The sequence below is a fragment of the Chelonia mydas genome, chromosome 5, assembly GCF_015237465.2.
Source record: "Chelonia mydas isolate rCheMyd1 chromosome 5, rCheMyd1.pri.v2, whole genome shotgun sequence".
Taxonomy (NCBI): Eukaryota; Metazoa; Chordata; order Testudines; family Cheloniidae; genus Chelonia; species Chelonia mydas.
In genome coordinates, this window is record NC_051245.2 from 22171700 (window position 1) to 22199395 (window position 27696).

The 27696-nt window shown below is 43.1% G+C and overlaps 1 protein-coding gene across 10 annotated transcripts in view; it reads right to left on the minus strand.

The window, feature by feature from the left end:
- Positions 1-27696, minus strand: part of PDZD2 (PDZ domain containing 2) — a 311522-nt gene that overhangs the window by 59146 nt on the left and 224680 nt on the right. For 9 of the 10 annotated variants that reach the window (XM_043547009.1, XM_043547007.1, XM_043547008.1 and 6 more), the window contains 3 exons: positions 23755-23897; positions 23333-23465; positions 20799-20966 (listed from right to left, as the gene is read on the minus strand). The exons of the other annotated variant lie outside the window; for it this stretch is intronic. In XM_043547009.1, coding sequence (XP_043402944.1) covers positions 20799-20966; positions 23333-23465; positions 23755-23897 — 444 coding nt within the window. The remainder of the gene's footprint in view (positions 1-20798; positions 20967-23332; positions 23466-23754; positions 23898-27696) is intronic. 10 annotated transcript variants of the gene reach the window in all.

Genomic DNA, 27696 nt, shown 5'->3' on the forward strand with positions numbered 1-27696 from the left:
TCAGGCAAAACCCCAGCTGGACCAAGTCCTTAATTAGGCAAGATGAAGAACAGCATTATAAAAGAGAATGCAGTCTACTGAACCACAAACATCTTGGCAATCATCACAAATTGACACAGCAAAGCAGCACACTAGGGATTATACGATAGACTAAGCAAACTGTTTACTGCTGCTGTTGAGATGATAAGCTTTTGTCTTTCCCATCAGTGAATATATTTAACACCTCATGCAAGATCCCACTGTGTTTCTTCATTGAGGAGAGCAAATAGAAGATAGACACAGTTTGTTTCCTAAATGTGAAGTGAACTGCTATACAGATAGCACAAAATAATTGGAAAGATCTCTCTCTAGCCTGCAGAACCAGCACCACAGGGTCAGCTGCAGCAGGGCAGATCAATTGGCCACTCTAAAAAAATTTTTAAAAGACCATCTAAGCCCCGGTACACATCAAAATTTCACATGCTTTTTAGAATGACTTTTGCTCTTTTTCTGTCCTGGTAAATAACCAATGTACAGAAACAACATTTTCTTCTTAAACATGATGTTAAACAACATCTACTTCCAGTCCTATGATTCAATGATGCCCTTTATATATATTTGTCATAAAATAACAACATTCTTATACATACAGGGCATGATTCATAGGAACATAGGAATTACCACACTCGATCAAGCCAGTGGTCCATCTCGCCTAGTATCCTGTCTCCAACAGCGGCCAGTGCCTGTTGCCTCAGAGAAAGGTGCAAAAAAACCCCAGAGTAGACAGATATGGGATAACCTGACTTGAAGGGAAGTTTCTTCCCAACACCTACAGGTCGTTTTATGCCCTAAAACTTAATAGTTTTATTCCTTCCAAAATTTACTTTCTTTTCAATTGGTAATTCTGGATTTTCTTGTTATCCGTATAGTCTTTTCTTGAATCTTCCTAAACATTTGGTCTCAAATACATCTTGAGGCAATGGGTTCAAAGGCTAATTGTACATTAAGTGGAAAACGTTCCCTTTTTCAGTCTTAAATTTCCTCCCTTTCAGTTTAGAAGCATAGGACATAGGACTGAAAGGGACACCCTGGGTCCAGTCCAGTCCCCTGCTATCATAGGCAACCCATCAGATAATCCCATTGATAAACTTATGAAGCTCCATCTTAAAACTAGTTAGGATGTTTTTCCACACTATTCCTACTGGATTCCAGACGCTATTCCAGAACCTCACTCCTCTGTTGGTTAGAAACCTCCTAACTACTTTTTTTTTTTTAAAGGCTCCAGAAACAATCCTGGCAATTACAGGCCAGTAAGCCTAACTTCAGTATCAGGCAAATTGGTTGAAACTATAGTAACAGAATTATCAGACACATAGATCAATACAAGTTGTTGGGGAACAGTCAACACGGCTTTTGTAAAAGGCGATCATGCTTCAATAATCTATTAGGATTCTTTGAGGGGGTCAACAAACATGTGGACAGGCGTGATCCAGTGGATATAGTGTACTTGGACTTGCAGAAAGCTTTTGACAAGGTCCCTCATCAAAGCCTCTTAAGCAAAGTAAGTGGTCATGGAATAAGAAGGAAGGTTCTCTCATGGATTAGTAACTGGTTAAAAGACAGGAAACAAAGAGTAGGAATAAATGGGCAGTTTTCAGAATGGAGAAAGGTAAATAGTGGTGTCCCCCAGGGATCTGTACTGGCACCAGTGCTGTTCAACGTGTTCATAAATGATCTGGAAAAACAGGTAAACAGTGAGGTGGCAAAATTTACAGACGATACAAAATTACTCAAGATAGTTAAGTCCAAAGCAGACTTGAAAAGTTACAAAGGGATTTCATAAAACTGGGTGACTGGGCAACAAAACGCCAAATGAAATTCAATGTTGATAAATACAACGTAATGCATATTGGAAACCATAATCCCAACTATACATACCAAATGATGAGGTCTAAATTAGCTGTTACAACTCAAGAAAGAGATCGTGGAGTCATTGTGCAGTGGCAGTCAAAAAAGCTAACAGAATGCTAGGAACCATTAGGAAAGGGATAGATAATAACACAGTAAATATCATAATGGCACTATATAAATCCATGGTACGCCCACACCTTGAATACTGAATGTAGATCTGGTTGCCCCATCCCAAAACAGATATATTGGAATAGGAAAAAGTCCAGAGAAGGGCAACAAAAGTAATTACGGGTATGAAACCGCTTCCACATGAGGAGAGATTATAGAGACTGGGACTTTTCATCTTGGAAAAGAGATGACTTAGGGGAATGTGATAGAGGTCTATAAAGTCATGAATGGTGAGCAGAAAGTGCATAAGGAAGTGTTATTTACCCCTTCTTGAACCGGGGTCACCCATTGGAATGAATACACAGCAGGTTTAAAATAAACAAAAGGAAGTACTTCTTCACACAACACACAATCAACCTGTGGAACTCATAGCCAGGGAATGTTGTGAAAGCAAAAACTGTATCTGGGTTCAAACAAGAGTTAGATAAGTTCATGGATGATAGGTCCATCAATGGCTAGTAGCCAAAATGGCCAGGGATGCAACCCTATACTCTGGGTGTCCCTAGCTTCTGACTGCCAGAAGCTGGATCACTCTATAATTGCCCTGTTCTGTTCATTCACTCTGACGCACTTAACATTGGCTACTGTCCGAAGACAGGACACTGGGTTAGATGGACCATAAGGCCGTTCTTATCTTCTAACTTCCCGTCTAAATTTATTCATGGCCAGTTTATACCTCTTTCATTGAATGCCCCTAAATTATGAGCTGCAGACTGGACCGCTACAACTTTCTGCAAATGTGACTGACATTTAAAGCAATGCAGAGGCGACACATTGTACAAAACATGGCTGCCAGACCCATCAGTTGGACAGGCCACCAAGAACTCCACTACCAACTGGTCTGCTTACACTGCAGTTCAAGGTCTCAGTCCCTATTTCCAAAGCCGTTAACAAGTCAGAACTCAGCTCTGTCAGCAGCTGACTCTATGGCTCAGAAAAACTGCTGCTCCCTGCTACTGGATAATGCAGTTTACAAAGCTCAGGTTGATATGCCTGGGAACTACAGATAAAGCATCTTTGGCTGAGGGGCTTTGGCTGTAGAACAAGCTCACAGAACGATTTAGGCTGATCCAGAGTTAATCAGCTTTAGGGCATGCTACAAGACCCTCCTTCTTGACAAAGCATTCCCTCCATGATCTGAATGATAGAAAAATTTCCAGTAAATAAAAATCCAAGCAGAACCAGGGCCAGGAGCTGACCAGGAAACACCATGAAGTCTACTAGGGGTCTCTCTCTGGAGATCTAATTAACCAAGTAAGTGTTTAGTTACTAGAGCGACTGGCACAACGAACAAGCTGCTCCCTCCCCAAAAAGTAAGGACTGAGTTGGGGTTTTAATGTTATAACCCAAAGTAGAGAGGGGATGAAGATGCCTGGCACCACCCACACATCCAGGGGATCCTTTGATTCAGCACATTTACCAAGGCAGTCTCTACCTATGGGGTTTCCAGAGAAGACAAGCTGCACGTTAAAGTTTGCTTCCTTTGGTGAAGCAAACACTAGCAGGCTTTCCTAAGGGGCAGCTCTGGAAATTACCCTTGCTGGTCCCATAGTGTGCAACGTGTACCTCCTTTGAACCCACCATTCACTAAATGAACATGCTAGAAACCTCTGCTTTCATGCCTGGCAAGGAAATCAGGAAGTAAGATAAATGTTCAACAGCTGGAACCACCCTGTAGTTTTCCGAATAGATGGAAATGCTACATAAACAACTCAAAGTGGTCTCCTTAAGAGTGCTGGGTTTATCACTCTACTGAATGTCTGAATTCAACAGCATGCCTATACATAGTAATACAACAGAGGTGTGAGGCTTTACTTTTAAAAGGGACACTACTGTCCAATGTGACATGCGCAAACTCTGATTGATCCTGATTTTTATGTCAGTTTACTAAATCCCTTTATTTCTTCAGTGGAAAAATGTTCAGGTTGCACCTAGCTAGGAGTGTGCAAACCCTGCATTTGAAATGTACCCCAGCATTCATGAGCACAAAGTCAGTTACAGCATATCGAGGTACCTGTGGGTGACTGCACAGCACACCAGGTGAAGAGGATTTGGGGTGCAGTTTAGTTACCCACATAGGAAAATTTAGTCCTCAATATATTTTCTCCCCTAACAAATACTTGAATAATTTCTTTAGAAATCAGTGTCAGCACCCTAGCACTTTCATTCAAACCTACAACAACAATTTGCCGGGTCCATGGGACAGAAGGGAAAGACCATAAGCCCAGATCCTACAAGTTATTCAATGCAGGTGGACCTCTGCAGCCCATGTCACTCTGTGCTGGCACCACAGACCCACCCATTGGCGGTAGCCTGCAGGGTTAGGGCATTAGGTAAGAAAAGCAGATTTCATTTCCATTCTTTCAACTGGCTATTAAAAGTTAAAGTGAATAAAAGTGATTTTTAAAAGTCAGAACTTTGGCAATGTCCTTTTAAATAGAAAGAAACACAGGAAATTGCTTGTACCATTAGTCTCTGCTGTGGCAGAAATCTTCTAGGGGAGGCAGCCATTGACAGGCTCCCTCTTGGCCTAGAGATAATGAGATCCACCCAGCTAAACCAATCTCTCGTCACTCTTTAGATTAGCTTTGTTTTCATCTGCTATATAATATGCTTTTTCACCTTAAACAGCTTTTGGACTGAATTAAATTAAATTCATAATAAACATTTCTGAAAAATCCATAACAACTCTCTTGTTCTATTTTGGTTTCAATATTCAGGATTTGAAGACAATGTTAGAAAGGGTAATGACATGTTTCTTTACAGTATGTTATTCAGCCACTAGATGTCTCAAAGTGCAGCATAGAATTCCAAGAAGGATCTTCAAAGGTAAACAAAGGAGACAAACTTGGAACTCAAGCTGTGTGGAAGCCTGTTTATTTGTGTCTATAGTTTGTAATTGTTTTCTCTAATTAATGTCCCTTGTTTAGGACAGATTGTGATTCCATATATGACAATAGAGAATATAGCTGCTTTATTTTATTTTCAGGGGGACTTTTTGTTCACATATGGAGGGTGGAAGAACACAGGAAGCAGTCTTTATGCATAATCACAATGTATAAATAGCTCTGCTGCGAACATCAGATCTCGCTTACATTATCAAAGCCAACAATTGGAGGGTACATTTCCATGATATTTTTGGTATAGCACTTTGGAATTAGTTTTTAAAACATTGTTTCTGTCATACTGAGTACATAGCACGATATGCAATACTTGGGTATCTAGCGTCTTTCATACCTGAATAAAGGATCTAAAGCCTTATGTACATATTATGTGGATTGTATTTTTTCAAGCACAGCATGTCTAAAATATAATTTAACTGATCCCAGCTAGGGTTGGATTGTATACAGTTACAAGAATTTGGGGATAAACAATCTGCAGATGTGATGAAACAACATTTATGCTAACTCTCAAAGTCCTGGTGCCTTTATTATCTTTATGTTAATGTCCGCTAGACTCCAGGGCCATGATAGTATCCGTTTCATTCTAATGTCATGGGGAGGTTATTTTTAGGTTGCTAAAGGCAGTTCATTTCCACCAAACCTGGGCAGCTATCCAAGTGGCCAAGAGAGAAATAGCTGGCTACTATATCTGCTGTTTTGTGGAAAGATCTCTCGTTCACAAAGGAAAAGGGGCCTGGAGACCCTGCATTGCAGATAAAGTATGTTTCCATTACTGTGCTGACTTTAAAATATTTCACATGGAAGAATAAGAATTACAACCCTAGAGAGCATGAAGGGCACCTTAATGTCTTCCAGGGGTTTCTCAAACTCATCCATAGTGTGGACCACATTTTATCAGACAACCTGTCACTTAGCCACCACCTGCTCCCATTCATGATGGCAGGTGCCACCTCCCCTTTGTGATTATACAACATTCCTGTGGCAACCGAAGTAATTGCTTACTTGGAAGAATCATAGCAGGAAAGAATCCTTTTAGCTTCTTGTAATGCGATACAGCAGCTGGGATTACTTGGATGCACCAGGTATACTCACATGAATAAGGCAAACTGGATTTGGCCGCTAGACTTTTTTGCAGCCATCTCTTGTCCAGACTTTTCACTCTGTTTATCCTAAAAATGTACATTTCCCCACTTTGCTATATTCACTATGAGATCTATTGTTAGTCACAGCCCTAAGTAAGCAGGACCTGGGGGTTGATCTGGCGCATTAGGAGGTACTGCACCTCAGGAAAGCACACTGCCTCCTGGAGTAACTTGGCACACAGCGGCGGAGTGCTTCAAAAGGAGTGTAGCAGTCACAGCCAGCAACTCTCTAGATGATGCTAAGAAGGGGCAGGGCCAGGGCTCTCTGGGGTGACTAGTGCCTGAGGAGGCACTATCAGGGAGAAACCTCAATACCAGAAGAGTGCAGGAGTTGCAGCTGTGTCTGGCACAGGGCTGCGATGAGGGAAGGCTCCTTGTACCCCTTCCCCAATATACCTCTGAAGGGGCTGGCCCTAGTCTGACCCCAAATCTCTCTTTTCCCTATTTCTCCTAACAAAATCCCCTTCAGCGTAAAGTATATTATTTACAAAAAGGTTTTTTGGATATAGCAATTCCATTTACCGTTGTATTGCAGAGTTGATTTCTGGAATTGCAGTGCCCTAATGGGACTGAACCCTGGAGTCCTCTGAGTAATTAAAGTCCTCCCTCCCCCCCCCGCCCCAATTAATCGTTGAGTTATGCTTCCTGTTTCCTTGCACTGCTAATGCTTTCTCTGAAATATCTGTTTCAGTGTTTCCAAAAGAACTTCTGACCCCAGTGTGTTTTTTTAAACTTATGGCATTGTTATCCACTTCCTTACTGCACTCGCACAGCTAGAGGTAATTACATACGGATTCTCCAGTAAGACACAGAGACTCACAATGGGAAATAACTGAACATTCCTAAGGCTCAAATAAAGAACTGGGATGAACTCATCTCTGCACATTCACAAAACAGGTTTATTTATTCTCTTTGAGATGCATACCTTGCCAAAAACATAAGGTGGGTTTTGGCATGAATAAAGAAACACAATTCACACATCGCTTTAACCGATGTCATCCTGTTTCTGTTACAGCAGGATTGTTCAATCTCTGTGTCCAGTATGTTCGCAATCTTGAGTTACAGCAAGCATTTAAGGCCAAAGCAAACCTTACCCAAACTTATGAAACAAGGACAGAACAGATTTCAGAGTAGCAGCCGTGTTAGTCTGTATTCGCAAAAAGAAAAGGAGTACTTGGGCACCTTAGAGACTAACAGCTCACAAAAGCTTATGGTCAAATAAATTTGTTAGTCTCTAAGGTGCCACAAGTACTCCTTTTCTTTTTAAGAACAGAACAGTCACACATCTGGGAGCATTTCCCTGGTCCAGTAATGAGGCTGCATCCTGGGCAGTTGTACAGCCAGGAGACTTTGGCAGGAAGCTTCCCACACTGCCGCAGCTGTTGAGTCAAGCAGCAGAGGCTCACACAACCAGAACAACTGAAGTGATCTTTGCAGTCCTTTATGTGGATCCCCCACAACCATCTTCTGGCTTGGCCTAGCTCCCAGATAGAATCTTGTTACCCACTGGTTCCCCTGACAATGGAGATTGCAGCACCAGAGGCCTGGATTTAGCCCCCCACATGCATGCACAAGTCAACACTATTTTCCCAGGGCTCTGCCACTGGCCTGTCATGTGACCTAGGTCAAGTCACTTCCCTGATCCGTGCCTCAGATTTCCCATCTGTAAAATGGGGATGGCTTTGAGATTTACTGATGAAAAGTGCTCTAAAAGACTAGGTAACAATAACAATTATTATTATTAATAATAATAATTATAATCTGATTAACTTTATAATTTTGTATTTAACAAGATAACAGCGCCAGACATAAAAACAAAGGCCAAGAATTTCAACAGTGACTATGATTGTGGGTGCTCAGGTTCAGATGCCTTAAGGTGCCAGATTTTCAGAAAGTTCTAAGCAACCACCTTCTGAAAAAATCAAGCCCTGTTAAGAGTCTCAAGTTGGGCACCTAAACACTGAGGGAGCCAAAATCACCACCAAAATCTGAAATTCTTGACCAAGTTATTTTCCTCTTAGTGATATTTCCTGAGACTTTTTCGCTTCCACCAATACAGTGTCCCAGCAGAAGGTTAAAGTTCAAGCAATACAGTAGACTTTCCAGAACAAAAATGAACATACACACACACACACACACACACACACACACACACCATCCTCAAATGGAAATAATATTTTACCTGCCCCTCACATACAAATAGGTAAAATTAATATAAACGGCACCACAAGCACCAGACGCATACTTTTTTATATTAAAATCCCAAGAGTGATTTGAGACAATTTAACACAACAACATGGCTTCACCTCAGAATTGCACGTGTGAAGTTAAGGAATGTTTTGGCTAGACATTCAGGGAAACAAATGCACTTTCAGGATTTTAATATAATCCTTTTTCTGCCTGGTGGCAAGAGTTTTATTAATGTTAGAACTTGAAGAGATGTTTCATGTTAAATAGGCCTTTGCATAGCCAGACTGCGTACTAAAAGAGTTCCAACTAAACTGTATTTATAAAAGTTTTGCTTTAGTGCAATATAACGCTTGGATTTTAAATAAGCCACAAGGGTGACATTTTTAAACCGCAGTCTCCAAGTGCTACTGAGCTCTTCATTTGTGTACTACAGAGCTCCTTCCAGATAGACTACTGCTTGGCCGGAAAGATTGGGAGCAAAGCTAAGAGAGCAAGTTCCTTCAGATCTTAGGGAAAATCCTGACAATCCAGCACCTGAAGAGAGCGGAATTAAAAAAAAGAAATATGTGGCAACCATATTCAGTTCAGTTCCAACAGCTACATTTTGTCACTTGGCAGCACCCTTTTGAATTCAAACATACCTTCATTATAAACCTCATTGTGCACAGGCAAGCTGCATCAGGTTTTTCAATTCTCAGGAATGTCCTATGAAACTGCAATACTTGCCCTGAAAGTGATATAGATCTGTCCTTTAATATCTCTCATTCAGTGTAGCTGCACCTCATCTGCTACACACTGATAGTTATACATCAGGGTTATAATTAAGGGTGAGATTTTCAGAAGCGGTCAGCACTGAACTAACTTCTCTCACTGAAGCCAACGGGAGCAGAGACAGGACAATGCTGAGTGCTTACAAAAAACCTTGTCCTATAATTTTGTAGCATCTTTCAAATCTAAACTCAAACTTGTTAACTTAAAATCATGTTGTTCTGAACAGTTAGTACCTATGTTTGTTACAATAACTCCAAAGGTAACTAGAGCTGAAAGAGACCAGAGGAAACAGTTTATTAGTTACTATGTGCTTTACGCATGGTTAGTTTCACTGGTGCCCCTCTGTTCATGGTCCGTTTCCCCTTTTCCTGTGTAGGTCTTTCACATACAGCAACAGGAGAGAGAAAAATATTTTTAAAATATAGGAATCTGTAGTTGTAAAGCTAGAAAAAGTTGGCAGGGAGACCTCAGGGCAGGTGTCACCCCTAAAAATGCTTCTTTTAACTATTTTTTAAAAATTGACTATGTCACATTGGTAGTATCCCACCTCGAGTCCCTGCAAGTAGGCAAGTGTTATCATCCCCTTTTTACTGGTTGGGAAACTCAGGATCAGAGAGATGAGAATTGACTCAAGTCAGTGACAGAGTTGGGGTTCAAACCCAGGAATCAGGTCACGATTTTATGATCTCCAAATCTGGAGTAGCATCCCCTCACTGCAGTCAAAGGAGTCACAATGATTTTACCGTGATTTGACACAAACAGATCTAGTTTCTGCTGTAACTATTAGGCCGACCCTCCTCCCTTATATGCAAATAATACTCACTAAGTTTGTTTGTGAGAAATACAAGACAAAAGAAGCAACAAACTATTAAAAAGTGAAGAACACAAGAATTATCAAGTAGGTATATTTAAAAAGTCCCTGCACAAGGTAAACCAAAAGAGCCACTGTCGTGCTGATGAGGAGAGCTGCGCTTTAGACTCCTTTTAACCCCTCTTGATGAGTGCACCCCTCTGGGGCAGGTTTTTCTATCTTCACACTCCTCTGGATGAAACCACACAGTCCAATCTCTCTTTCAGTGGGTCTCTGGGCAGTAGCACCTCTGTTTACCAATGGAGTTAACCCAACAGACCCAACTGTGTTTGATACCTGTAAGCCCTTTTCCTTCTGCAGCCTGCGCCAGCAGCTGATTAAAGTGATCCAAAACCAGCTTCTTCAAAACAAAGGATTATTCTGGGATGAGTATAAAAATATTGCTCGGGCTTGCAGGAGTGAAATCAGGAAGGCCAAATCACACCTGGAGTTGCAGCTAGCAAGAGATGTTAAGAGTAACAAGAAGGGTTTCTTCAGGTATGTTAGCAACAAGAAGAAAGTCAAGGAAAGCATGGGCCCCTTACTGAATGAGGGAGGCAACCTCGTGACAGAGGATGTGGAAAAAGCTAATGTACTCAATGCTTTTTTTGCCTCTGTCTTCACGAACAAGATCAGCTCCCAGACTGCTGCACTGGGCAGCACAGCATGGGGAGGAGGTGACCAGCCCTCTGTGGAGAAAGAAGTGGTTCAAGACTAGTTAGAAAAGCTGGACGAGCACAAGTCCATGGGGCCGACGCGCTGCATCCGAGAGTGCTAAAGGAGTTGGCGGATGTGATTGCAGAGCCATTGGCCATTATCTTTGAAAACTCATGGCGATCGGGGGAAGTCCCAGATGACTGGAAAAAGGCGAACGTAGTGCCCATCTTTAAAAAAGGGAAGAAGGAGGGAAGGTGAGTCAGCCTCACCTCAGTCCCTGGAAAAATCATGGAGCAGGTCCGCAAGGAATCAATTCTGAAGCACTTAGAGGAGAGGAAAGTGATCAGGAACAGTCAGCATGGATTCACCAAAGGCAAGTCATTCCTGACTAATCTAATTGCCTTCTATGACGAGATAACTGGCTCTGTGGATGAAGGGAAAGCAGTGGACGTGTTGTTCCTTGACTTTAGCAAAGCTTTTGACACGGTCTCCCACAGACTAGGGACCGAATGGCTAGGCAGCAGTTCTGCAGAAACGGACCTAGGGGTTACAGTGGACAAGAAGCTGGTTATGAGTCAACAGTGTGCCCTTGTTGCCAAGAAGGCCAATGACATTTTGGGGTGTATAAATAGGGGCATTGCCAGCAGATCGAGGGACGTGATCGTTCCCCTCTATTCAACATTGGTGAGGCCTCATCTGGAGTGCTGTGTTCAGTTTTGGGCCCCACACTACAAGAAGGATGTGGAAAAATTGGAAAGAGTCCAGTGGAGGGCAACAAAAATGATTAGGGGACTGGAACACATGACTTATGAGGAGAGGCTGAGGGAACTGGGGATGTTTAGTCTTCAGAAGAGAAGAATGAGGGGGGATTTGATAGCTGCTTTCAACTACCTGAAAGGGGGTTCCAAAGAGGATGGCTCTAGACTGTTCTCAGTGGTAGCAGATGACAGAACAAGGAGTAATGGTCTCAAGTTGCAGTGGGGGAGATTTAGGTTGGATATTAGGAAAAGCTTTTTCACTAGGAGGGTGGTGAAACACTGGAATGCGTTACCTAGGGAGGTGGTGGAATCTCCTTCCTTAGAAGATTTTAAGGTCAGGCTTGACAAAGCCCTGGCTGGGATGATTTAGTCGGGGATTGGTCCTGCTTTGAGCAGGGGGTTGGACTAGATGACCTCCTGAGGTCCCTTCCAACCCTGATATTCTATGATTCTATGACACTACGATTCATTCACTCAAAGGTACACAATCACGCAGAGCAAAGGGTTAAAACAAAAGACCTACATATATACTTCCCCTTAACTAAACCTTACTCTTTCCTTGAAAGTTTAAGTAAGTTCCATTCAGCCTAGTTACCCTCCGTCTCTGGCCTGGCAGAAACAGACTGTCCTGCTGCATTCCTTTCCTCCTTCCTTCCATGTGTCTCTGTCAGTGTCTCCCCCAGGCAGGTGCTGACAACCCATTCAACCCCCCATTCTTCCTTAGGACACCAGCATCTTGAAAGTTTTAATATCCCCTGTGATCCTAGGCTCAGGCCTGAGAATACTAAACCTTGCCAGCCTGGCTGGAGCTAGGCAGAGGCATTCTCCAATTAACAGCCCCCCCAACTGTTTCCTTAAGGACTCTTGGTATTCTCTGGATCAATAGTGGGCAACCTGCAGCCCGTCAAGGTAATCCACTAGCAGGCCACGAGACAATTTGTTTACATTGACCATCCACAGGCATGGCTGCCCGCAGCTCCCAGTGGCCGCAGTTTGTTGTTCCCAGCCAATGGGAAGCTGTGGAAAGCAGCAGCCAGCCTGCACCACTTCCTGCAGCGCCCATTGGCCAGAAACGGCGAACCGTGGCCACTGCGGGTGGCTGTGCCTGCGGATGGTCAATGTAAACAAACTGTCTTGCAGCCCGCTAGCAGATTACCCTAACGGGCCTGTCAAGGTTCCTCCCCCACTCTGAACTCTAGGATACAGATGTGGGACCTGCATGAAAACCTCCTAAGCTTACTTTTACCAGCTTAGATTAAAACTTCCCCAAGGTACAAATTAATTTTATCCTTTGTCCTTGGAATAACCACTGCCACCACCAAACTCTAACTGGGTTTACTGGGAAACGTAGTTTGGACACGTCTTTCCCCCCAAAATCCTCCCAATCCTTGCACCCCACTTCCTGGGAAAGGTTTGGTAAAAATCCTCACCAATTTGCATAGGTGACCACAGACCCAAACCCTTGGATCTGAGAACAATGAAAAAGCATTCAGTTTTCTTACAAGAAGACTTTTAATAGAAATAGAAGTAAATAGGAGTAAAGGAATCACCCCTGTAAAATCAGGATGGTAGGTACCTTACAGGGTAATTAGATTCAAAACATAGAGAATCCCTCTAGGCAAAACCTTAAGTTACAAAAAAGACACAGAGACAGAAATAGTCATTCTATTCAGCACAATTCTTTTCTCAGCCATTTAAAGAAATCATAATCTAACACATACCTAGCTAGATTACTTACTAAAGTTCTAAGACTCCATTCCTGGTCTATCCCCAGCAAAAGCAGCATATAGACAGACACCCAGACCCTTTGTTTCTCTCCCTCCTCCCAGCTTTTGAAAGTATCTAGTCTCCTCATTGGTCATTTTGGTCAGGTGCCAGCGAGGTTACCTTTAGCTTCTTAACCCTTTACAGGTGAGAGGATTTTTCCTCTGGCCAGGAGGGATTTTAAAGGGGTTTACCCTTCCCTTTATATTTATGACAGGGCCCCAGATTGCCGACCACTGCTCTGGATTGTCCCTTATTTTTGCCATTGTTTTATTTCCTGTTTGGTTCCCTCCCTCTTTGATTTAACTCTTTGCAGTCAGGAAGGATAATATCAAACAGATTAATTGAGATACATCTGATATTCATAAAAATAATGCACTTAACTCCCTCATTCTCCACAGCCACTGTCATTCTACTTCCAACCCTGTGAAACTGCAGAAACTTTATTATTATTAAGCAGGTTGTTAGATTCCATTCACATATTTTTTATTTCAGCATCTGTAAATCATGGCTCTTTTACAGCACTTAAGTACAGAAAAATATACCTAAAACCCTGAGACAAGGAGGTGTACGCTTGCTACATGTTTTTCATAAGTTTCTGATATCAGACTTTACTTTTACTGGGCCTATACCACAGTAGGGACTAAATCACATGGTTATGACCAAACATAGAAAAAAATCATTGCTGTATCTGTAGAAATTCTACGATGACGTATATAGTTACGTAACCCTTCTGCCCGTCAGAGTTGGCAGCAACAAGGGCCGGGTTCAATATCTGGGGGATCCATTCCAATAACACAATGCCAACCGGCTCGAGCCCCCACCCAGTGACCTGGGACAAATATATACCACCCCCGCTGGGCGCCTCCAAGAAGCAATACTTCCCCTCTCGCAAGCACCTAGTCTGAGTGTAGCAAAAAGCCTTTTAATAACAGAGAGAAACAATGTGGCATTATGTTGGGGAAACACCACCAACAGGATTCATAACACAACCCATGAGCAAAAAACCCACCCCAAGCAAATTGGGGCATGCCCTTTCCCTTTTATTCTTGAGTCCAGCAACCCCAAATCACCCAAAGTCCCAAAAGTCCAATGACCCAAAAGTCTCTGTCCCTGGTCAGGGCAGCCCCAGAGTTCAAAAGTTTATCTACAGAGCTTTACCTCCCAACCTGGGTGGAGATGGGGGCGGAGGTAAGAGGCACCTTACAAGATCTGAAGCTGACCGCCCCACAGCTCCATAGGCCTTCGCTCCGCTCCGCCAGCTGCCCCACAAACTGCTTCGCTCAGCTCCGTGGCCCACACGGAGCTCCCGCCGTCCCACGAACTGCTCCGCGTCCCACCAGCAGCTCCCGCCGTCCTATAAACTGCTCCACCAGCCTGTCCACAAGGCACTCCAGCCGTCCCGCAAACTGCTCCACAATATATCTTCAGGCTCCCCCCACTACTTAACACAACACTCAGTGATTTCAGCTCTTTGGTGAACTCAGCTTGTAGTAAGGGAGCCTCAGTGCTGGTGCACTATTAGCCCAAAGTGAGCTCAGCAGCCTGTAACTAGACTTCTAATGAATTAGCTCTGATATTGCACAGTGGAGAGAGGAGGAAGTGCAATTAGCATTAAGGCCCTCACCAAAGGGCCCATGCCACCAAATATTAATACTTGTCCCCACCCTCTCTCCATTCACAGAGTTTTGGAACCCATGACCCTTGCCTAGCAAGTGCTACTTAGTTGATGGTGAGTCCCTCCATCATAACAAAAGGCCAAGTACAGTTCCAAGCACAGTTCCCATAATCAGGGTAATAACAATTTATTCTTCCTGCCCCAATAACAGAGACACTGGGGATCCCACAGCAGCCAAACTGACCATTTGGGCAGCTATGGCCTCATTCTAGGCGGGGTGGGTGTGCCTATGCAAATGAGATCGGCCCCTGAAGTTCTTTTCCACAACTTGCCACACCTCACCACTAGATGTCAGGGTGGAGCTCATCCTGACACTGCTTACATCTATACTATGCCATATGCTTGGGAATCAAATTATACTGATGTCCTGATCGGACTCCATGCCTTTGTAAATTAAAAAGCAAATCCTCCTAGCAAATCTTTGAAAGGATATGGGAGGTCATGCATGCTGTAAAACAAGTGTGGTTTTACTGTGCAGAGAGGGGCAGAGCAGAGCAACACTACACCTAGAGTTTGCACAGCAGAAAGCGCACTGAGGAGGGAGTGCAGGCCCTGGATGCAATTTGTGGGTCTACGACTACACTGTCCATACACAGGGGCCAGCTGCTGCAATCCTGCTGCTGGAGTAGCAGTCACAGATTAGGTGCAAAAATGTTTTGCACCCTTTCCTGGATAAGAGGAGAGAGGATTCTTCTTACTTAGCCTGAGGAACCTAACAGGATTTGGCCCTAAAAGACACCATCAATTTAACAATCATACCTCCCTTGGACCAGTTTTACATGTACGGCTACTAGAACTGAAGAAGAGTAGAGGAAAAAATATATATATATATATATATATATATATATATATATATATTTCACTACTTTTCCTATTTGTTTACTTTGTTCATTTGCAAGATCTTTATGCATCACTGTTCCCCTACAGCCAGTTTCCTTTAGTATTTTTGTGAGTCTCTCACACTAACAAGGAAAGGGGAATGGAACTTTCAACAGCACTGAAAAATGTAATTGCAAAATACAAACCTGGGCACTGGGGACTCAGGAGCAGGTGAAGTGACTGAAATTACTTTTAACTCATGTTTGGAAATTGACTAGAATTCTAGGAGACTGTGTCCCTTAACCCATACATAATAAAGATTTGAAACAACTGATTTTAATGTTCAGTGCTTTACTTGAACCACAACTTTATAAGCCGTTACTGTAGTTTGAATGTGTAAGATCTTGTAAGAATTGCAAAATGAATTTTTAATCATTCTTTTGTCCTAGACACCCACTCAAATTAGCACACAAGCCTTACAAAGAAGTCCTGGGCTGACGCAGGGAAGAAAGGTAAGCAGCAGGATACGGACCCTGGACTTCAGGAAAGCAGACTTCGACTCCCTCAGGGAACAGATGGCCAGCATCCCCTGGGGGACTAACATGAAGGGGAAGGGAGTCCAGGAGAGCTGGCTGTATTTCAAGGAATCCCTGTTGAGGTTACAGGGACAAACCTACCCAATGAGTCAAAAGAATAGTAAATATGGCAGGCGACCAGCTTGGCTTAATGGTGAAATCCTAGCGGATCTTAAACATAAAAAAGAAGCTTACAAGAAGTGGAAGGTTGGACATATGACTAGGGAAGAGTATAAAAATATTGCTCGGGCATGTAGGAAAGATATCAGGAGGGCCAAATGGCACCTGGAGCTGCAGCTAGCAAGAGATGTCAAGAGTAACAAGAAGGGTTTCTTCAGGTATGTTGGCAACAAGAAGAAAGCCAAGGAAAGTGTGGGCCCCTTACTGAATGAGGGAGGCAACCTAGTGACAGAGGATGTGGAAAAAGCTAATGTACTCAATGCTTTTTTTGCCTCTGTTTTCACTAACAAGGTCAGCTCCCAGACTGCTGCGCTGGGCATCACAAAATGGGGAAGAGATGGCCAGCCCTCTGTGGAGATAGAGGTGGTTAGGGACTATTTAGAAAAGCTGGACGTGCACAAGTCCATGGGGCCGGACGAGTTGCATCCGAGAGTGCTGAAGGAATTGGCGGCTGTGATTGCAGAGCCCTTGGCCATTATCTTTGAAAACTCGTGGCGAACGGGGGAAGTCCCGGATGACTGGAAAAAGGCTAATGTAGTGCCCATCTTTAAAAAAGGGAAGAAGGAGGATCCTGGGAACTACAGGCCAGTCAGCCTCACCTCAGTCCCTGGAAAAATCATGGAGCAGGTCCTCAAAGAATCAATCCTGAAGCACTTACATGAGAGGAAAGTGATCAGGAACAGTCAGCATGGATTCACCAAGGGAAGGTCATGCCTGACTAATCTAATCGCCTTTTATGATGAGATTACTGGTTCTGTGGATGAAGGGAAAGCAGTGGATGTATTGTTTCTTGACTTTAGCAAAGCTTTTGACACAGTCTCCCACAGTATTCTTGTCAGCAAGTTAAGGAAGTATGGGCTGGATGAATGCACTATAAGGTGGGTAGAAAGCTGGCTAGATTGTCGGGCTCAACGGGTAGTGATCAATGGCTCCATGTCTAGTTGGCAGGCGGTATCAAGTGGAGTGCCCCAAGGATCGGTCCTCGGGCCAATTTTGTTCAATATCTTCATAAATGATCTGGAGGATGGTGTGGATTGCACTCTCAGCAAATTTGCGGATGATACTAAACTGGGAGGAGTGGTAGATACGCTGGAGGGGAGGGATAGGATACAGAAGGACCTAGACAAATTGGAGGATTGGGCCAAAAGAAATCTGATGAGGTTCAATAAGGATAAGTGCAGGGTCCTGCACTTAGGATGGAAGAATCCAATGCACCGCTACAGACTAGGGACCGAATGGCTAGGCAGCAGTTCTGCGGAAAAGGACCTAGGGGTGACAGTGGACGAGAAGCTGGATATGAGTCAGCAGTGTGCCCTTGTTGCCAAGAAGGCCAATGGCATTTTGGGATGTATAAGTAGGGGCATAGCGAGCAGATCGAGGGACGTGATCGTTCCCCTCTATTCGACACTGGTGAGGCCTCATCTGGAGTACTGTGTCCAGTTTTGGGCTCCACACTACAAGAAGGATGTGGATAAATTGGAGAGAGTCCAGCGAAGGGCAACAAAAATGATTAGGGGGCTGGAGCACATGACTTATGAGGAGAGGCTGAGGGAGCTGGGATTGTTTAGTCTGCGGAAGAGAAGAATGAGGGGGGATTTGATAGCTGCTTTCAACTACCTGAAAGGGGGTTCCAAAGAGGATGGCTCTAGACTGTTCTCAATGGTAGCAGATGACAGAACGAGGAGTAATGGTCTCAAGTTGCAATGGGGGAGGTTTAGATTGGATATTAGGAAAAACTTTTTCACTAAGAGGGTGGTGAAACACTGGAATGCGTTACCTAGGGAGGTGGTAGAATCTCCTTCCTTAGAGGTTTTTAAGGTCAGGCTTGACAAAGCCCTGGCTGGGATGATTTAACTGGGAATTGGTCCTGCTTCGAGCAGGGGGTTGGACTAGATGACCTTCTGGGGTCCCTTCCAGCCGTGATATTCTATGATTCTATGATCCTTTTATTAATCCATGGGGGTATTTTTTGCCACTGCTGTATCAGTCTACTGAATAGAGGGACAGTCTGTACAGTAATAAACTCAAGAATCCCAACTTTTCAGGCACAAGATTAAATCCATCCCTGCCCTAGAAACCAAAGTGACCAGAACCCTGCCGAGATCACACACACAGAATTAAGTGAATAAGAGCACTAGTAGAGCTGTCTGTGATGATGTCACTTTTCTCAGCAAGTGATTCTTAACACTCTTGTTCTTTTATGTAAGAATATAAAATAAAATCCAACAACCAGGACTGACATCACATGGGATTAATTTAATTTTTTTCAAATGTTTCTCTCTGAGAGTTTATTATACATATTACGGAAAACAAGGTTATGCCCATCTCCAACTGCTTTCTCTTCTCTTATACCGAGACTGTAAAATCTTTGGGGAAGGTTCTGTGTTTGTACACACAGCACAATGGGGTCATGGTCCTTGACCAGGGCTCCTAGGTGCTACCAAAATACAGATAAATAATAGTAATAAATAATAATCCATTTAACCTTTCTGATGAATGGAGCTTTGAATGGAATGCAAGTGAGGTTATCATTTTAGAGCATTTATCTAATTAGAACTTTCATTATGGGCCAAACTCTGAAAGTCTTAGTCAGACAAAATCCTACTGACTTCAATCGGAGTTTGCCCTGCTAAGAACTTCAACCCAGATCCACTTAGGTGCCTAACCCACAGACTTGGGTGTTCAAGTCCTGTTTTTATGCACCACTTCGATCCTCAAACACCCCCACTTGGCTGTTGCCTAACCCTGTAGATGCCTCAACTAACTCAGTGCCAAATTGTGTGTAGTACAAGTTCCCTAGGTGCCCATGTTTCTGGGCATGCACACGGCTGCCTGATTCTCAGGATCTGGATGCCAGTCTCCCACCTACGCCTCAGAGAGATCTATGAACCAGGAGAAGATAGGTGCACCTCCACGTAACTCACATGTGGGGCCTGATGTGGTAGGCGTACTCAGGAGGAGCAACCTAACACCTCAGCACAAAACAGCAGAGAAGCAAGAAGAGGAGCTATGAGCTATCCTGAGGTGGGTCTCCCTCAGTCTTTCCCATTGAAGTTGTTCTACTTTCATTAAATAACTGAATAGTTAAATATGAACTGGGCTAGAGAGAAAGTGAGAATCACTCTTTAGTCCAGTGGTTAGGCCACTCACCTGAGAAGAGGCAGGTCCCTGTTCAAAGCTCTTCTCCTCATCAGGCAAAGGGAGGACTTGAACCCATAGGGGCCAACTCCATGGGTGCTCCAGGCCTGGAGCACCCACAGGGAAAAAATGGTGGGTGCTGAGCACCCACTGGCAACCCCCCCATCAGCTCCCCCGCACCGCTTCCCAGCGCCTCCTGCCCATCAGGGCCCCGCAGATGAGCGCCTCCAGTCTGCCGCAAACAGTTGTTCAGGGAGGCTGAGAGAGAGGGGGGAGGAGCGGGGACGTGGTGCGCTCGGGGGTGAAGGGGCGTAACTGGGTGGAAGAGGCAGGGCGGGAAGAGGCGGGACCGGCCCTTGGGGGAAGGGGTGGAATGGGGATGGGGCCTGGGGCAGAGCTGGGGGTCAAGCACCCCCTGGCAGTTTGAAAAGTCGGCACCTGTGCTTGAATCAGGGGTCTCTCACATGCTGGGTGAGTACCCTAACTGCTAGGCTAAAGGTTAATCAGAAAGGTCCTCCCCCTGGTGGTTTTGTGGTGTTAGGTGGCCTCTAAACATGGATCAGGCCCCATACATGAGTTAAGCAGAGGAATGCTTATCTTCCCCCCATCTGTGGATCAGTAGCTGAGACAGGCACCACCCAGCAGCAAAGATTTAGCCACCTATCTCTGGAAGAGGGGCAGGGTTTAGGACACATTCCTGTCTCGTCAGTATCTCCCACTGACTAGCTTAGGTAGCTCCCCATCGTGTGTGCTGGCTTTCGTGGCTTGCATTCTAAGGTGCCTCTCTCTCCTCATCCATTGTATAGGGAGCCTAGGCGTGCCTAACTCAGGCTTAGTGGATCAATGTTGTTCCTGTGATTTTTCTAGGTGCCTAAAAGTTAGTGACACTCAGTGTCACAATGCCTAAAGCCCCTTTGTGGATCCAGATCTTAAAGAGTTTGGTTACACAAAGAGAGGAAACAAACATACCACAGCCATGGCACTTCAGTTGACCTCTCTTCGGTTCCATTTAAAAGTGAACGGAATGTAATTTAACTACAGAAAAACACAATCGGCCTCTTCTGTAACTAACACACATAAAAGTTTGCAGTGCTACTTTACACGATCCTGAAAGACGGTAATACAAAGATATCATGATCTCAAGTTCAGCACACCATTTAGTTTTCTGTAGACCAGCTTTAACATAAAGGAAGCGCTAGTTTAATTAAGATTTTTACAGAGACAAATGGTTACATTTTAGGCTGTAGGAGCACATGGAATGATTACAGAAGAAAATCAAGTAACAAAGTAAAAAGATTACCAAAGCCACACTTACAGCAACCTGAGCTTCAGGAGACATGCTCACTCCTTTGGCATCTTCGTCCTCTGGCTCTTCATTCTCTTTGTTATCAGTGCAAGAGGCAGTATCTTGGACTGAACAGGTACTAAGTAAGTCAGGCAAACTTGTAGATGGATACTTGAGAGACTCCTCTTCAGTCCCTTCCTACCAGGAACACAACAAAATACACATTGTATCTCTCACAGTGTACCATTCAAGTACATAATGAAGCTTTGCTATTTGATAGTAGGCATTTGCTCTCCATATTAAAACCCAAGCAAATTATTCAGTTTTTCAAATTTAATCCAATTATATATTTCAATGTGCTAAAACTTCAAGTTTAAATTGTAAAAATTAAAAGTTTCCTGTTCCCATTCCCAGACTCATTCAGAAGGTTCATGAAGATCAGTGAACCTTCCAATGAACAAGGAGGGAATTTGTATGAAACAAAAAATCAGGAGAGTTCCATATAATTTTGGGTTTACACAGTAATTACACAATGGACTAGTCCATTTCATTCAACAAATGTGTAACAAAGACCAGTGAGTATTCTAGGGAAATAGGCATGACAGTCTATGCATGACCTTGTCTACATACAATTTCTGTGCCCTTGTAACTGATTTGCTTAGCGGTATTTTGGGCTGTTTGTTTTTTTTAACCAAATACTTATACTGTTACAACTCTGATGTAAACACAGTTATATCGGTACAAATGTGCCATATACCAGTTTCAGAGTAGCAGCCGTGTTAGTCTGTATTCGCAAAATTGGTTAGTCTCTAAGGTGCCACAAGTACTCCTTTTCTTTTTCCTTATACCAGTATAATTCATTCCCCTTCCCACAGAGGAATAAGCTCTGCTGGTATCAATGCAGCCACACTAGGGGAAACTAGGCAGGGAGGTGGGTGGGGGGTTGTAACATTTTAATTATATTGGTATTGTTAAAATGAAATAACTTTTGCATGCAGACAAGCTCCATGCATTCTGTAGAATTCAGAAACATCAGGAGGCAGATTATACATATATACACTTCACACACTTATAACACATACATATAGTGGTGATATGAAAATTCCCCTCACAATGCTGTCAGTTCAACTCAGTTCAGAACCTAGAACATTCAGGCCCTGATTCTCTATTATCTTGCATACTTTCCAGGGTAAATAATAACACACAGTACAGGGCAAGAGCATTCTGTCTCTGTCAAGACAAATCCAGGGCTTATGTGGCAGTTTCTTCATACAAACAAATGTCCAGAGGGATCTCACGGAGCTCACTATACTTATTTTACTTCTTATCTTGGGCTGATTAGAAATCTGATCCTCAAATATGAATGACTACTATATGAAACAAAGCAAAGATTTGTATACCTCATTTGTTAGGTTAGCAAATACTCTTCCCAGGAATGTGAAAACTGAATCTATAGAGATTGTGCTGACACTAAGTCTGGTCAGAACCCAAAGAGCTTTATGTTGCAAACATTCTTGTTGATTGTATAGATGCAATTGCAGCACATGTGGAGAAGGAATTTTAAGAAGGAATTCATGTAGGCTGATATGCCCCCTTTGGAAGATAGCCCAAGTGTCTAACTGAAGTGCAAATATGTTTGCATCTATTCAAAGTACGTTGTCGTCAAGGTGAAAACTGGCGGAGTTAATACTAAACTGTAATCCCGACAAAGGACTTTGATGCACTTCAGTGGCTAATTAAAATACTATATAAATTTTAAGTTTATGCATCTTGGTTTTTGTTCTTGAATACTCTGGGACATTTTCTCTTCTTGATAAATGTGAACATTGGGCACTGGAAGGAGTTATCAAAGAAAATCCAGAAGCGATTAAGCCTCTCTATTGTATGTATAATTAAAATCTATATCCCACCAAATTAAAGGATCAACTAGGCTAGAAGAACAGTGACCACCCCATTTTTGGCATGTATTTAATGTTCAGCCTACATGATGATCCACATCTCTAATCTCTCCTATGATGAAGGAAGACTAAGCTCTGTTAATAAATTAGTTTCATCTTATTTACCTGAAACATCACATCACTTTAACTGCAAAAAAATTACTTCAAGCCACTAACATAAAAAATAAAGAATGCAAACACATAGAACAACATCTAGAGACCTCAGGCACCCGGGTATTACGGAAGTACATAGACAGATATGTAGGATATGGGTGAGAATTTAAAGAAGCTGAGAAGAGTTTGTTTTGTTCTGTAGGTTACATATTTTAAGAAAATGCTGTTTGCCAGAAATGCATGAAGAAATGCACAGGCATTTGCTGTTATTGTACAAGCAAATGAGCTGTCTTGTATATCCCACTGTTTATTTGCCATAGATTTATTGTGAGTGCTGTGCAATTTTTATATCAGTACACAAAAATTAGATGTCCAAATATGCACACCCAGACAACTGAACATCTGGCCTTGTTTATATTTGTAACAGACACAGACTGTCACACACTTCTAATATATATATATACATCTATCCAGAATTCTGCAATGAAGACAGTGAGATGTAAAGTTACCTACCCTGCTAGCTACCACCAGCTCGACTAGACCTGTAGCAGATCGCAGAATAGCCACAGCTTCCTGATGGGAGAGTCCAACCAAAGACTGACCATTGATCATTAGGAGCTCGTCACCAGCTGTCAACCTACCATCCCTATAGAAAAAAAGGGGGAAGCATTATGAGCCTAAGTAAAGGTTCTTGCAGCCAAGCTCTGCAGAAAATTTATATTTAAATGCAAGCATGCAGAAAAATGAATAAAGCACAACTTAGTTGGGTCTAAAATACTTTCTAATATTTGTCATTTTATTAGCCCAATGTAAATAAATTTTTTTACGGAAGTGTGAGCTAACCCCCCTTACCCATTTTTTGAGTTCTGCTGAAAGTGCTATAAACAAATCAAGCAAGCCTACATAGTCTTGTGAAGGAACAAACATTACATTACCTATGAGCAGAGCCTCCTTCCTCAACATGCGCAACAATGATGCCATGAGGGGATCGCTTTGATCCTCTTCCTCCTGTAATCTGGATCCCCAGCCCGTCTGTCCCCTTCACCATGTGCATCTTCCAGATGTGGCATCCTTCTCGCTGAGAGAAAAGGTTTAAAGTCCTTGAATTTGTATTTAGATAATAAAATAGTGTCCTGAAAATGCCTAGATACTCAGGGTGGGAAGAAAGCAAAGAACACAGGTAGGGCTATCTATGGGCCTGATTGAAAGCCCATTGCAAGCAATGAAAAGACTCCCACTGACTTCAGCTGGGAATCAATCCCCAAGTTTCCTGTCTGCTTATGGTGCATGAGTATTTAGAGCTGCTGAGTGTAGTCCTTTGTTATCTACTATCCAACGTGAAGGAAGCTGAGAGGGGAGCAAGTACCACAGACCAGAGGTTCGGCGCAGAGTCTGGTCTCATTGGTGAGCACTGAGTTTATTTCTCTGCACTGTATTGAAGTGTTTCTGCCCTGGCACAAGGCTGATGCCGGGTGCTAGCACTTTGCCGCTGCACTGTTTTCCATTCAGCAATAGTCAGCAGCCTGCATGGCCAAGGCCTTAGTCCAAAACCGTTTTAATTGAAAGTCAGAAACATTTCCAATAACTGAACAGAACAGTAAGATGTTATTCCAGGCTGTATCTTATATTTGGAAGGCTACAAGGATAGCATGGATGTCATTACCACATGGATGTCCACCATACTACTGTATTTAACCTTCTAGAGGCACTTGCAGTATTCCCTATACTTAGAAATATCACCTTCAGTTTAACAACTGCAGTTCGTAAGTACCCATGATTAGTGCTGCCAACGGTATACACTGATTGTACATAATAACTGACAGTAAAACATACATTTATTTTTATTTCCTTCAATTGATAAACAAACAAACACACACCTATCCAAATTGCTTAACGTGCTCAATGCAAGGCAGAACACAAATGAATGACCTGGCCGTGAGGAGTCACGATGCCCATTGAACTGACTGCGATAGCTCTCAGGCTCTACCAAGCCCAAAGGAAGAGTTTTGAGATTACTACTAAGCCAAATGGGGGGGGGAGTATAAAAAACAACCTGAAATCTCTTACACAGGAGTTGATGAGATTATAATTATGACAGAATCTGTGAACATTACAAACTTGGGAGCTATGCAGAACTGCATATAACTGTGAGACAACTTTTCTCAGCTTGTTGAAGTCACTCAGCTTTGGTTTATTTCTTAAATGTCACCTCTAACTCTCTTATCTATTTCTGACTTACCCTACTCTGTACACAACCAACGTTTTTACAGTATACAAAAGTGCAGTACCAAAAAAAGATTCATGATCAGATCACAACTGTCATTCCACGCTGGATAAAGTTAAACACTGTGGGAAGCATTTAAAATTGCTACTGGTTTCGGAGAAGCAGCATTGTCAAGTGCCCTGGTGAACCTAAAATTCTTGGCAGCAGCACGTATGTTATTAGGAAACAGTGTATATCTGAATCCTTGTTCAGGGTGGGAAAGTTTTACAGTGAGGCTTTGTAGCATAAGTATTTTGGGCCCAATTTTTCTTAAGCTCTTAAGTGTAATGTAACCCCCACAGGAGTTTTACATAAACATCAAGGTCAGGCCCAGTATGTGTGTAAATGGCTGGGAACAAAAAGGAAAATGATAGCTAAATAGTATAGAATCTATAGACTATAGCCATCAGTGGTAAGGAAACTGGGTCTGGAGAGTTAAAAACAGTGTTTAAAATACAATTTTAGAGCTTGACCCTGAAAACATTTGAGTCTGTGTGTAACTTCACTTCACGGAGACTGCTCACCTGAGTAAAGTTATATACATATATATATATGCTTAAGGGCATGGCTAGACTGGAAACTTCAAAGCGCTGTCACGGGAGCGCTCCCGCGCAGCGCTTTGAAGTGCGAGTGTGGTCACGCTCCTGGTAATCCACCTCCACGAGGGGATTAGCTCCCAGCTCTTGGAGCCTGTTTACACTAGCGCTTTAAAGCGCTCTGCCTTGCTGTGCTCAGGGAGGTGATTTTTCACACCCCTGAGCCAGCAAGTTAGAGCGCTAAAAATGTAAGTGTAGCCAAGCCCTAAGTGTTTGTAGACTGGATTGAAAGCATCAACAAAGCATGATCTCCCGATTAAATAATAGGCCATGACAGAATGAGGAATACTTTGAAGTAAATTAGAGTGAAGTATGGAATAACTTGTTAAAAGACAAGAACTAATGTCAAGTATATTTATCCACCCTAAAAGTGGAGCTATACAATTCCAGCACTCTGGAGAATTTTTATTGCTATAATAAATTGGCTTGTCTCATAATAAAAATAGTTTATCAGAGAAACAAATTCTCCCCTCAACCGAGATTAAGTTACAGAGATGACAATTAACTTCAACGCAGGCTGCACGTTTGAGTGACCAATCATGGAATTACATTTTAGAATCGAGGGCTTGTCTTTACAGCAACACTCAGGAAAATTAAATCCAAATTAACTGTGTGAATTAGAAATGGATTAGCTAAACTGCATTAAATCCCTGTGTGGGTAGTTAATTAAGATAAACTTAATTGAGGTCACTTTAATTCTGAATGAGAGTGTCCACACGGGGTTTAATGCAGTTTAACTGAGACTATGTCTACACTAGAGACCTTACAGCCGCACAGCTGTCCCGCTGCAGCTGCGCCTCTGTAAAGTCTCCCAGGTAGCCGCTCTACGCTGGCGGGAGACAGCTCTCCTGTCGGCATAATTAAACCACCCCCAACAAGCAGCAGTAACTATGTGAGCAGGAGAACGTCTCCGGCCAACACAGTGCTATCCACACCGGCGCATCTGTTGGTCAAATTTATGTCGGTCACTGGTGTGGTTTTTACCGACAAAAGTGCTAGTGTAGACATATCCTAAACTGCTTTAAATTCACACCTTTAGTTAATTTGGATTAACAGGAGAGCTGGCTGTATTTTAAAGAATCCTTATTGAGGTTGCAGGAACAAACCATCCCGATGTGTAGAAAGAATAGTAAATATGGCAGGCGACCAGCTTGGCTTAACAGTGAAATCCTTGCTGATCTTAAACACAAAAAAGAAGCTTACAAGAAGTAGAAGATTGGACAAATGACCAGGGAAGAGTATAAAAATATTGCTCGGGCATGCAGGAGTGAAATCAGGAAGACCAAATCACACCTGGAGTTGCAGCTAGCAAGAGATGTTAAGAGTAACAAGAAGGGTTTCTTCAGGTATGTTAGCAACAAGAAGAAAGTCAAGGAAAGCATGGGCCCCTTATGAACCAGGGAGGCAACCTCGTGACAGAGGATGTGGAAAAAACTAAGGTACTCAATGCTTCTTTTGCCTCTTCACGAACAAGGTCAGCTCCCAGACTACTGCACTGGGCAGCACAGCATGGGGAGGAGGTGACCAGCCCTCTGTGGAGAAAGAAGTGGTTCGGGACTATTTAGAAAAGCTGGACGAGCACAAGTCCATGGGGCCGGATGCGCTGCATCCGAGAGTGCTAAAGGAGTTGGCGGATGTGATTGCAGAGCCATTGTCCATCATCTTTGAAAACTCATGGCGATCGGGGGAAGTCCCGGACGACTGGAAAAAGGCTCATGTAGTGCCCATCTTTAAAAAAGGGAAGAAGGAGGATCCTGGGAACTACAGGCCAGTCAGCCTCACCTCAGTCCCTGGAAAAATCATGGAGCAGGTCCGCAAAGAATCAATTCTGAAGCACTTAGAGGAGAGGAAAGTGATCAGGAACAGTCAGCATGGATTCACCAAGAGCAAGTCATGCCTGACTAATCTAATTGCCTTCTATGACGAGATAACTGGCTCTGTGGATGAAGGGAAAGCAGTGGACATGTTGTTCCTTGACTTTAGCAAAGCTTTTGACACTGTCTCCCACAGTATTCTTG